The sequence below is a fragment of the Zalophus californianus genome, chromosome 9, assembly GCF_009762305.2.
Source record: "Zalophus californianus isolate mZalCal1 chromosome 9, mZalCal1.pri.v2, whole genome shotgun sequence".
Lineage (NCBI taxonomy): Eukaryota > Metazoa > Chordata > Mammalia > Carnivora > Otariidae > Zalophus > Zalophus californianus.
The window spans coordinates 124,375,770-124,388,342 of NC_045603.1; the positions used below are offsets into that span (position 1 = coordinate 124,375,770).

The following is a 12,573-nucleotide window of genomic DNA, read 5'->3' on the forward strand; positions in this document are numbered from 1 at the left end:
AAAGACTGGAATATAACTCAAAATGCCCCTGACAGATTAGAGCATTTTATTTTTGTCAAAAGGGCAAAATTCAATGGGAACTTGTATAAAAGTATACCCTTCAGGACCAAAATCAATAAATGGGGAAGGACCAGTTATGAATCTAGGATGTCAGCAATGACCATGTCAGCCTTGTTCACTGAATATTCACTGTCCTCTGTGCTATGATTGGATCCAGCTTTGGTACATATTTTTTTTCTAAGTTTTTATATAAATTCCAGTTAGTTAATGTATAGTGTACTATTAGTTTCAGTAGTAGAATTTTGTGATTTACCACTTAGATACAACCCCCCCGTGCTCATCACAAGTGCCCTCCTTAATCCCCATCACCCATTTAACCCATCCCCCCACCCACCTCCCTTCCAGCAAACTTCTGTTCTCTGTAGTTAAGAGTCTGTTTGATAGGTATTTTTAAGTAATACGGAGAAATAAGTAAAGGTTTAAAGAGGAACAAGATGACTAAAATAATGAAAAACTGGTCCTAGGAGGAAAATCTGAGAGAAGAGGAATTTCTCTAAATGCTTCCGGATTGAAAAGGTTCAAGTTCCCCTTGTTTATTACCATTTTCAATTACATGAAGTGTTTTTATGGAGAGATTCTATGAAAAACGAACAAGGGAAATGGATTTAAGTTAAGGGATAGTTGCATTGTACAAATGGAAGGATCTCTTGACTTCAAGGTTGATTAAACTCTGGAATAATTATCAAGTGATGCTGTGGATTCTGCATCCCTGGAGAATTATATAAACAAAATATAAATTCTGAGTGGATCTAGATTGACCTGCCAGAGGTTGGGGGCAAGCCCTGATGATCCTTGGGAGGACCTAACTGGGTCTACATTCCATTAATAATGTTTCACTCCACAGTAAGAGTTTTGAAACAGCTTGATACTAAATTATATTCTTTCTCTAAGGAATGGCAACTTTAAATTTGCTTCCCTCAGAAATTCCCCGTGTTAATTTACAGCAGTGTGACTGTGGATAGCAATACCATATTGTATACTTGAAATTTGCTAAAGGGGTAAATATCAACTGTTCTCAACACACACACACACACACACACACACACAAAAAGAAAAGAAATCAATGATAATTATGTGAGGTGATGGATATGTCAATTAGCTTGATTGTGGTGGTGATTATTCCACAATGTAGAAATATTAGCAAAACAAGTTGAACACCGTAAATATAAATCATTTGTGTTCATGAATTATATCAGTAAAGCTAAAAACAAATCCCTGTATTGAATGATTCTTCTTTTCATTAGACTTGTCTCCTAGTAAATGACTACGTGTTGCTTTGGTGACAGTTTGTAATACTGTTCTTAGTTTCTCTACTTTATAATTATTTAAAAATAATTACAGTATAACCTGTCATTTTTCTCTTTAATGTTATAACATTATCATTAGGAGGACATTTTTAAATGTGAACCATTATGTTCACGAGTGTTTTCTGTCGGTGAGCGGGTCCCTACCTGAGCGTAAGTATGTTTCACATTCTTCGCTTTTTGATCCTGCCAGGTTATCATTCCATCATCTAGACCAGTTAGGGTGGAAAGAGATAAAAATGTCATCTTGGTGAACGATTTCTCCTCTTTCTGAAAGTCAATATGGCAAAAATCCTCTTGCATTTTCCACTGTATCCTCTATTTCTGGTTTCTTAATCTCGTTCCGTGGTTCACTTTTATTCTTCTCCTTCGCAGAGCAAAACTTGCTTCCTGTTGTGATGCTGCTCAAAACTTCATTGTTTCTCAGAATAACACTCCAGCCGGGACCAACATGAGCTATGAGGTGGAAAGCAAAAACGAAATCCTAATTAGAGAGAACATTTTTAATATGTTTCCAGTGGTGAGTAGAGATTTGTTGTGGTTGATTTGTGTCGCCATTGCAGGTGACTTTTCTCCCACGTTACACTGTAACTTACACTAATGGAGGAGTTAACTTAGAATTAAAATACCATATGTTGTTTTGATGTAAAAGATGGTGATAGTGGTCCCTTTTAAAAAGACAATTTTGAGTGCAAGTGGCTCTGCAGGGAATGGTATTTATATCTTACATGATAAACTCTCCGAGTCCTTGAGTCTTCATGACTCATCCTTGCATGAGATGAGCTACTTGGGCTTTCTGCATAGTAATTACTGGGTCTTGGGAAGAGGACCATTTTTCACCTGGAATAAGATTCTTCCAGTTGTCAGTTTTGGTGACTGAATCAATTCCTTCACAAAGAGCTGTGGGTTTATGTAGCTAATCTTTGGGAAGTAAACTTGTTAAGAATTTGTGGTCAGTGGGGGCGCCTGGGTGGTGTAGTTGGTTAAGCATCTGACTCTTGGTTTCAGCTCAGGTCATGATCTCAGGGTCATGAGATCGAGCCCCGGATCAGGGGCTCAGTGCAGAGTCTGCTTCAGATTCTCTCTCCCTGTCCTTCTACCCCCCCCCCACTGTGCTTTGTCTCTCTAAAATAAATACATAAATCTTAAAACGAAAAAAAAAAAGAATTTGTGGTCAGTGAACATAACCTCACGTTCAGGGATTTCTGTGCGGTGTGTTCATTGATGTATCCCAAGCTCCAGAACATTCCCCAGTGCATATATGCATTCATTACATATTCATTAAGTAAACTAATGAGTAATGATACAGTTTCATTATAAGAAGAAACTTCTTTAATATAAATCTAAACTTGGGGAGAATTTTTGTCATGAAGAACAGCCTATTGCTTATAAACGTACACCCTCAGTCATCTTTTCATGATTTGATTAAAAGCAATTAAGCTAAGTCAATATGGTCAAAAATGGGATGACCTTATATATGCAGTTTACCAACTGTAGACTATTCAGTTCTTGCAATTCCCTTTTGTTGGACCTTTGACTTCTTATAACTAATTTATTGGTCATGTAAGTTGTTACGGTTTTTCTTTTACTATTATAATTCAAAGGAAGACTAACTAGCTGAGAATGATTGCAAAATGAATAGAAAATGATACAGAAAAAATATTACAAATTTTCTGGAAGGAAAAGGGGACAAAAAATGATTCATAAAGCATTCTAAAAATGCCCTCATGATACATTGAAATTACCAATAATTGAAAAGTTAGTAAGTACAGAATATTTATATTCCCAAAGAAGTCCTGGGAGAGTTTCACAATGAACTTTCACCCTTGCAATTTTTTCTACTGTTTTCCTTGCTTTAGACTGATCAGAACAGAGGGGCAGCCGAGATTTTTTTTGGCTTCTAATTGGCACCTTGAAAAGAATAACCTAGGCTTGATAATTTTATATGCAATTAACAACAGCATCCATTTCCCAAATTTGCACTAATTTTTCAAAATTAGGGTGGGGGGCGGGGAGGTAATTCTGACTTCAGTAACAGTTGCAGAGCTAGGCCACTTTTCTGTGTTGCTTCAACACTCCCTTTCTGTGGAGGAGACATCTAAGGGAGCCGGCCTCCTTCCCTCCCTGCTTCCTGCATCCCCCTGTTCTGTTCTGCTAGAAAACTGTGGGGCACCAGCAAGCAGATCACAATAGATACTTTTAATGAATGTTGTGAAGTCATTTCCTCCAAACACTTTGCTAAGTTACTTGAAAAGAAAACAAGGTTGGTTTTCCACCAGAGTGAGCAATGAGCAGGCCTTGCTCAACATAGCACAAATCTTCCACTTTCTTAGGAGCTTTATTTTAAGAAACATTGGAGTTTGTAATTCAGAGGTTACTCTTACTGAACATGAGATCCCAAAGCATATGGGCTTTTCCTCCCAGCTGACCAAGAAACCAGAGAAAACATGTGTTATTTTGAGTGCTATTTTAATAGGAGACAAGTTTCCTTCAGTCATCTTTTCTGTTGTACCATTAAGAGTATATTTGCGTTCTATCCAATCTGTAAAATTCAAAATTTATCGTGGCACCATTTAGTAAACACAGGTTGAAGACATCTTGAGCTAGAAGTACAGCAGACTTGAAATCACCTGAGGTATTTGGGAACCATTAACTTCAGAGCCAGGTCCTCTGCTAGGCATTGCAGATACAAAAAGAGAAAAAGGTACATAATTAACACTGTATTCATTGAATGTGAGAAGCTGTGTAACTGTAGTGAATAAGAGCATGGCCTCCTTCAGGGGTTTGAATCCCAGCTCTGACACTTGCTAGCCACTATTTAAACCCATGCTTTTATTTCCTGCCTGTAAAATGCTCATAAGGATCACATGTGTTAATAAGTCAGGCACTTGGAACAGTGTCTCTCGTCTAATAAGCACAATATGATTCTTAATGGTTAGAGACAAACCTAGGTGCTGAACCAGAGTTCTTTCTGCTTGTTTGGCATCTCCCGAATGAAGCACCTAACAGTCACAGATTCAGCAGTTCTTTGGGCTTCTCAGAACCACACTGGCCCTGAGGTGTTGCCATTGGTACTGGTAAACTGGCTTTGGGCAGTAGGCTGCCCTGATTTGTAGTGTTGGCCGATTTTAGTGGTGTATGTACCCCTGGGGTGGCAGATTTAAATTTACCAGTGGCTTCCCGACAGTTCACAAAATTCCTGAATATTTACCCGCTGGCTCCCACACCCTGGTCCAGGTGGGTCCCAGCTCAACATTGGAGGTTTTTTGCAGGGCAGGCCCTTGGGCCAGCAAGCCTTTATTGAAACGCCACTGTGTACATTACAACATGCAAGGTCTACGGTGAAAGATGAGGGGAAGCTAAAAGTCATAAACACACTCTCTGCCCTTGAGGACCTCCACTTGAATTCTGAAGACGTAAGAGGTGGCTCAGGACGATGTCACTCTGGAGTCTGAGCTGGGCCCCCTTGGTGCTGCTCAGGGTCCTGTCATTACGTCAGGGAAAGAGACCAGCAAAGAAGTGCACCATTGAATTGAGAAGTTACGTTTCAGACTGGGAAGGACTTGGGAAAAGGGGGAAATCTTTTGGGGGTAGACAAGTCGGGTGCTTGGAGGAAATATAAAAGATTCAGGCCTTGGAAATTCATTTGAAATATGTCAGCACGGAGTTAGTAGGCATCCCTGCAGCTCTGTGGCCGGTCATTTGCAGAGATGACAGGCATAAATCTCATGTCATCACTGAGCCTGCAGGTCTAACTATTTAAGAAGCACAGGAAACTTTCACTAAATTACCTATTCATTTTATGCCCAAGAATAGAGGATTTCGTGATACTTTCTAATTGCTTTATTTCCTCTATTTTGCTGAAAACGTTCCTGTTTGTTGGAAGGGTCTAGTGTGGGATTTTGCCAGTCTAATGCTATGTACTTAATTATATGATGTAAGATACATTAAGTTACATTTTATAAACAAATGTATTATATTTTAGATTATTACATGATAGGGTATGTGATACACTGTATATTCTTCTCAAGAGAAATGAAAGGCAGGATTACAGGATTTTTTTATTGTAAGTCATAAGTTGATCAACATGCTATGGCATCATTACTTCTGCTTTTTTTCCTTGCTGTTTTTCTTTCCTTAGCATGTATAAAAAATGTAGCTGCTCACATTAAGCTGGTGATGTTTGTGGTTCTGAAACTAAAGCTATTTTGTGATAGTTTTTCACTTCCTCCTGCTAGTCTCAGCCTTTCATGGAGTACCCCTACAATCAGTGCGCAGTGGTTGGAAACGGGGGAATTCTGAATAAGTCTCTTTGTGGAGCTGAAATAGACAAATCCGACTTCGTTTTTAGGTAAGACCTGTCAGATTGGTTTCCTTGAAACCAAAGGTCAGTTGGATATTTCAAAGAGGTGCTGTAAAGATACTCCATGTAAATTTCGACCTTTGAGCTGTGTTGCTTAAGTCTACAAATTATCTAGGTAGCCTTTCCTGAAGTGTTAAATGGATCACGAGTTCCTCAGAATGTTAATACCAGAAGGATAAAACTGCGATGGCCACATTGCAGAAACTCTGCTTGAAATCATGGTGAAAGAGGGTCTTCACTGCAGGACTTGTCAGAGCCTTCAGTGTATTGATATCATGGCTCCTTCAGAAGGACTGTGGAGAACAACATTTCCCAGGTTCACCTGGAAAAAAGAAAAAAAAATATATATATATATATATTAACAGAGCATTTCAAGAAACTTTTGTTCTCAGATAATACTCGAGAAAATGCTGACCTAAGCCTTGTATTGCCATGCAACATCATTGTTTAGTTTTCAGGCTTGAAATTAAAAAAAGAAATTGTGGAGCTTCTAAATTCTGGTCTTTTAAAGTGTTTATATCTCAGTAGCAGCTAGCTTGCAAACACAGAAGCAAAAGTGGTTTGTTTCTCTGTGTGCCTGTGCTAATAAGCCAAGCTGCAGAGTTTCTGCGCTTTCCAAATATGATGGAAAGGTGATTCATCCCTGTGAGGATGGATTTCAATTGAAACGCACCTTTTTAAAAAGTAAGTTCAAAATCTGTTTCTTCCTATTTCAGGGGCACTGATTTCCTACATCAGAGGAGAGCCTTTGATCCTTATTGATTTAATGCTGCCCTTTATAGCAACTGAAAAGGAAGCAGGATTTTCAGTCAGTAGCTCCCCTCCCCAACCTACTGTTTTACTTGAATCTCATTTAAAGTTCTTATTGCTACAGGTAATGACAGAACAGTAGACCTGACAGTCCATCAGGTCATTGAATGTGCTCCTCATGATTCATGATAAAATGACCAATACCTGAATGATTTGGCCATTTAGTTAAAGCACTCGCTGTAAAAAAGCCATAATGAAGCTAAATAATTGTTCTTGTAATAGACTTCTTATAGACTTAAAATTCTCAAAACATCTGTGGGGAGTCGTATGGCTACGCATCCATTTTAGCTTATGGCAGACACACGAAATACAAGTTGAGGTTTAGGGGCGCCTGGGTGGCTCAGTCGTTAAGCGTCTGCCTTCGGCTCAGGTCATGGTCCCAGGGTCCTGGGATCGAGCCCCGCATCGGGCTCCCTGCTCAGCGGGGAGCCTGCTTCTCCCTCTCCCACTCCCCCTGCTTGTGTTCCTGTTCTCCCTGTCTCTCTGTCAAATAAATAAAATCTTAAAAAAAAGCTGAAGTTTAAAAAAGAAAAACAAACATCTTAGCAACTACTTAATTTTGAACTCTACAGTAAGTATGCATATTTCTGGATCCTACCTTTGCTGCCGGGGATGTTTCCGAGACAGTGCTCCATGCAGAACGTGCCCTCTTTAATACCCATCACCAGGCTAACCCATCCCCCTGCCCCCTCCCCTCTAGAACCCTCAGTTTGTTTCTCAAGGTCCACAGTCTCTCATGGTTCGTCTCCCCCTCCAATTTCCCCCCCCTTCATTTGTCCCTTCACCTTTAATATTAAAAAAGAATTTGGGACTGTATTAGAAGGTAGATTTGTTATCACAGGATGTCCATTAATGAAGGCATTTCTGTATTATCTGTGATTGATATTTATTTTTTGCAAGGTGACATATTTAATTATTTTCTGACATGTCTTTTTTATCAATGAGAGATGTACATGGTCCATTTGATTTTATGTTTCATAGAGTGTGGAATGCTGTTTCAACTTCAGTCCCTGCAGAACACATCACCTTGAAACAGCTTTCCTTAGGACACACCCAGAGAAACTCCCTTTGTATGTATAGCTTTAAAGAAATGGTCTACTTGAAATTCTGTAAACAATACTTAGGGAGTCATAACCAACTTTCCCTTTTTTGTGAAAGGAATATAATTACTCAAAATTACAATTCTTAATTTGTTTTGAGTACTAAAAACAAATTAGTACTCAAAAGAGGAAGAGAACATTTATATGAAAACATCATTATAGGAACATTAGGGTTTTATTTATTAACAGCATAATTTGCTAGAAAAACTATCCATATGGGAATCAGGAAATTTCAGGTTTGTTTGTTTGTTTTTTTATTTTGTCTTTGCTTCTGGCAGATTCTGTAACCTTAAGTGCAATGCCCCCTTTTTTTAAAAATCTGTAAATTGATGATCATACCACTGTGGGAATATAATCAATAGAAACAATTTTAATAAAAGGATTATGAACTCTTCAGAAGCTAGGCAAGGTAGTTGTCATTTCTCATTTTGATATGTTTAGGGTCTTAATATTGAAAGCATTTATCAAATTTGTATATTTCATGCAATGTTGAAGTGCCAATTAAGAGTTCAGTACTCACTGAAGTTTTAAGTGGAAATCAGATCAATTTAGAACTCCTGAACAGCCATGATTTTCTTTGATAAAATGACAGTAATCATATGTGTACATGTATGTGTATGTGCTTTTTTTTTATAAGTTGCATTTTGAAAATACTTTTTTTTTCAAATTTCAGGTGTAACCTCCCCCCAATCACGGGAAATGTTAGTAAAGATGTTGGCAGTAAAACCAATGTTGTGACTGTAAATCCCAGTATCATAAAACTAAAGTAAGTACCTCCAACTTACATAACTGTTTGAGAACATTTGTTTTATTATTTAACATATTTCTTAGTTTGAACACCATCTTATTGCTGGAATGACTTGCAACACAGCTAGAATGATGTTTGGGGAAAAGATAGAAGAATATATTCATAATTTTTTACTTTCTCTCAAGGTTGTAGGTTATAAGAGGTATGACCTCTTTTTTTTTTTTTAAGAAAACCATCTTATTTTATTTTAAAGACCTCATTCTTTATTTTTTAAAGTAATCTCTACACCCAGTGTGGGGCTTGAACTTACAGCCCTGAAATCGAGTTGTATGCTCTACCACTGAGCTAGCCAGGTATACCAACCAATTGTACTTCTAATGTCGTAAGCTGAACATTACTAATCAAGTGAGAACTCATTTATTTCTTCATCTTTTTTAACAATAGTGAAGTTACTTTTGAGAATTTTCTTTCAGAATTTTAGCATTACTCTTTTGGGAGCAGTTTCTTGATAGAACAGTTTATTTAGAAACTTCAGAGAATGAGTCTTAGGCCAAAAAAAGAAAAAAAAGTTTTTACTATGGATAGTTTATTACCAAAAACTAATTCCCATATTTCATTTTTCACAGTGTAGCCACTACAAAATGTTCCTAGTTAATAAAAATCCCATCCATAGTTTTACTCCATTGTTTTCATCAAAATTGACTAATAATCATTACTAATAAAATACACGATATACTCATCTAGTTCTAGTATCTCTTAGGATAATGTGAAATATTGTACCTGCATCCCAAAAGTTTACTTTCTAAACACAATCATGCATATTAGTATATTTACTAAGGTATTATTTAAATCAAACACACAAAGCTATCACAATACATAAGGGAAATTTAAAATATGTGTGTGTGTGTATGAATATAGATATTTTAGGTTCTTTATAGGAAACTTTTATTTTGTGATCACATATACAAAAAGATACACAGATCACCAGTGTACAGCTCAGTGAATTTTTTTAATGTATAGACATTTTAAGAGTGTCCTATGTTTGAGAAAACATCAGTCATTATTAAATTGGAAGGTATTTCTGTATCAAAAAGCTATCTTAGAGAAAAAATTACTGAGTTGGAAGATAAAATAATCTAAGAAATGTGTGTCCAGTAAGGATATAGCCCAGTAAGAAAATATAATATAGATGAAAGCTTTGGGACACCATGAAAGATCAATGAAGACCTAGCCTTTGATGTTTATAGGAGGCTTACTTGTACTTGAACTCTGAGTCCACTGCTTGTCTCTTATATACAGCAGTGATATAAAAAGTTCAATGGCTCGGCAGTGGTAAATTCAGCCGTATGTAACCCAAACTGCTACTTTGCTTATAATGATGATGATGTGGTTGTTTTGTTTTGTTTTGTTTTGTTTTTTAATTTGGCAGATACGGGAACTTAAGGAAAAAGAAAGAAATATTTCTGGAGGACATTGCAACCTATGGAGACGCGTTCCTTCTTCTGCCAGCGTTTTCTTTCAGGGCCAACACGATTGCCTCTTTCAAAGTGTATGACACCCTAAAGGAGTCTCAAGCAAGACAGAAGGTTCTATTTTTCCATCCCAAGTACCTGAGAAATCTTGCCCTTTTCTGGAGAACTGAAGGTGTGACGGAGTTTCGCCTGTCCTCTGGCTTGATGATCACAAGTGTGGCAGTGGAACTGTGTGAGCACGTGAAGCTGTACGGATTTTGGCCCTTCTCTAGAACGGTTAAAGACACACCTGTCAGCCATCACTACTACGACAATAACTTACCTAAACGTGGTTTTCATGAGATGCCTAAGGAATATAGACGAATTCTCCAACTTCACTTGAAAGGAATCCTCAAATTACAATTTAGCAAATGTGAAATAGCTTAAGCATAGTTCTTTAAATGGTAATCGTTGTAATAGAATGCCGTAGGTGAGTAACGGTGTTTCCCAATGCTACAAGCATTGGGTGTAGGGCTGATAGGAAGAGCCCCAAAACTTGGTTTGATCAAAGCTCCCCACTGAGCTTGCAACCTCGGCAGCTCATGCAGTTGTCCTGATCTTCAGTTTTCCTCCCTGTAACTTGGGGACCCTGATATCTAACTCTATCTAATAATCTATGAAAACTCTTGGCAAAAGATTGGCGTGAGGTAGGGACTCCATGAATATTTCCTTGTTGCTCTCTAGAACTGCCGTTTCCACTCTCAGTAGACTGATAATAAAAGGCATGCTGTTTTGAAGACCCTTCCTGGAGAGAACTGCTGAATTGCCAGTTTTCACTGGGGTTCTTTTTCAAGCAGGCCTCTCTATTATCAATAATATCCTTCTCATCCTCCTTCCTGTCCTAAAGAGTGCATCTAAGAAATTACAGCAAACCCTTGGTGATTCAGGAATGAAATCCTCCTCTTTGGGTAGTAATGTGCCTGCTTCTGATTACCTTCACTAGGGTCATTAGCTGCAGTGATGTGTCCGGCTGGATTTAGGCCAATTGTTTTCCTCCTTTATTTATATTTTTAAATCATTCTTCATAATTTATATTAACTTCCTGCCTTCCTCTTAAGCCTTTTCCACTCCCAGTCACAGGAACTATTTTAAGAGCATGAAGAGTTACAATAGCCAGTTTTTCTTACCTGGTGTCTGTGGAGTCACATTTTCAGTCTATTTTGTAAACAAATTATCCAACAGCTACTTCATGCCAGGCCCTGTAGCAATCTCTGTGAGAGGGACCTAAAGGTGACCACGTCCTGCAGGAGGAAACGGACGTGCATATGACCAACTGTTGTTATGACAGCTATAAAGAAAGTACTATGAGGACCAGAGGCAGGAGTAATTCAATCTATTTCAGTGGACTCTGTTTCGGAGAAGAGGTAATTGCCAAATAAAACCTAGAAAGTGAGTAAGATTTTAATAAATGAAGAAGATTCTAGGTAGAGGGAATATGATGGGGGAAAAAGCGGTCCCCTTGATTCTCAGTCACCAAAATGAGGATATTTGAAGGTAAATCATGGTCTTTGCCCCAAGAACTGTCACTTGAACAGAGGTTGTAGCACATGAGGATGGTGGCTTGGGCCCACCTCTGAAACGGGAGTCATCGTGACCTGATAAATTTCACAGGAAAACGGTAAGGATTAAAACACACCAAGTATATATTTACATGAGAAATAGGACAAGTAATTTAAACATCAGTATCAAAGCTTAAGTTGTATTGAATATTACCATTTTCACACCACTCCCTTCATTATGATGATACCTGTTAATGTAGGTCGTCCCTTCATCTACTGAATAAGTTCTTTGATGACTTAACTAAGTGACTACATTTCTACTTTGCCTGTTTGTCTTCGTACCATCATGAGGAGGGCAGAAATTGGGGTGGAGCCGACTTGTCAGCATGCTGAATTAATTACAAATAAAATTCTGAATTCTTACCTTAGCCAGATGATTGTTTTACTAAATGTCCCTTTTAAGACCATTCTGCTGTCAGTCGCTTATTTTGGCAAAGTACCTCATTCCTTTCATTGTGGTTGATATTTTTTTATGCCATTCTTTGTTCACATTTTATTCTTCTATCACAGATGAAACCTATTAGCTCCATAAATTGCTTAAAAGTTCATATATAAATATTTTCCAAAAGGAGCATGCTTTTAGTTACATGAAGTCTATTTATCTTTCTTTCTGTGCTAATGAGTAAGTGGCTGTTTTCTATTGCTTCTAATGGATTTAATTTGTTTTTAAAACTCTGCTAGCAGTATGAGTAATGTCTATCATGTTACTAACGGTGGATTATTAAAAATAGAACATTCTAATATTTTATAGTTAACAAAATGCTTCCCTTAAAATGTTTTCTGGGGAGTAGAACCTTAAGCTTTTATTTTTGATGATATTGGAAATAGATGATTAAGGAGTAAAAGTTATAGAATATATTGAAATCAATCATTAAATATACATATGGAGATTTTATACATTGGTTTAATAAAAATTACATATGATTAGCACAGAACTTAAGTTTTTCCCATATAACTTCCTCTTTTAACTTTGGAAATTTTCTTGGGAGTATCAAAATAGAATCTTTAATGTCACCGACACAAATTTTGGAAGTATTCAAAATGGTATGTGTTGGTTCACAAACTTCTCGGGGGCTTCCCAGGTGTAATCTAAAACTGGTCCCTATACACCGAACACA

General features: G+C 37.5%; 1 protein-coding gene across 1 annotated transcript in view; it reads left to right on the top strand.

Moving 5' to 3' along the window:
* The window catches only part of ST8SIA6 (ST8 alpha-N-acetyl-neuraminide alpha-2,8-sialyltransferase 6), a 141,268-nt gene extending 129,102 nt beyond the window's left edge, over window positions 1–12,166 (top strand). Inside the window, exons 5-8 of the mRNA XM_027594585.2 lie at window positions 1,740–1,884; window positions 5,603–5,715; window positions 8,311–8,403; window positions 9,815–12,166. Of these exons, the coding sequence (XP_027450386.1) occupies window positions 1,740–1,884; window positions 5,603–5,715; window positions 8,311–8,403; window positions 9,815–10,283 (820 nt within the window). The 3' untranslated portion in view covers window positions 10,284–12,166. The remainder of the gene's footprint in view (window positions 1–1,739; window positions 1,885–5,602; window positions 5,716–8,310; window positions 8,404–9,814) is intronic.
* The last annotated feature ends 407 nt before the right edge of the window (window positions 12,167–12,573 follow it).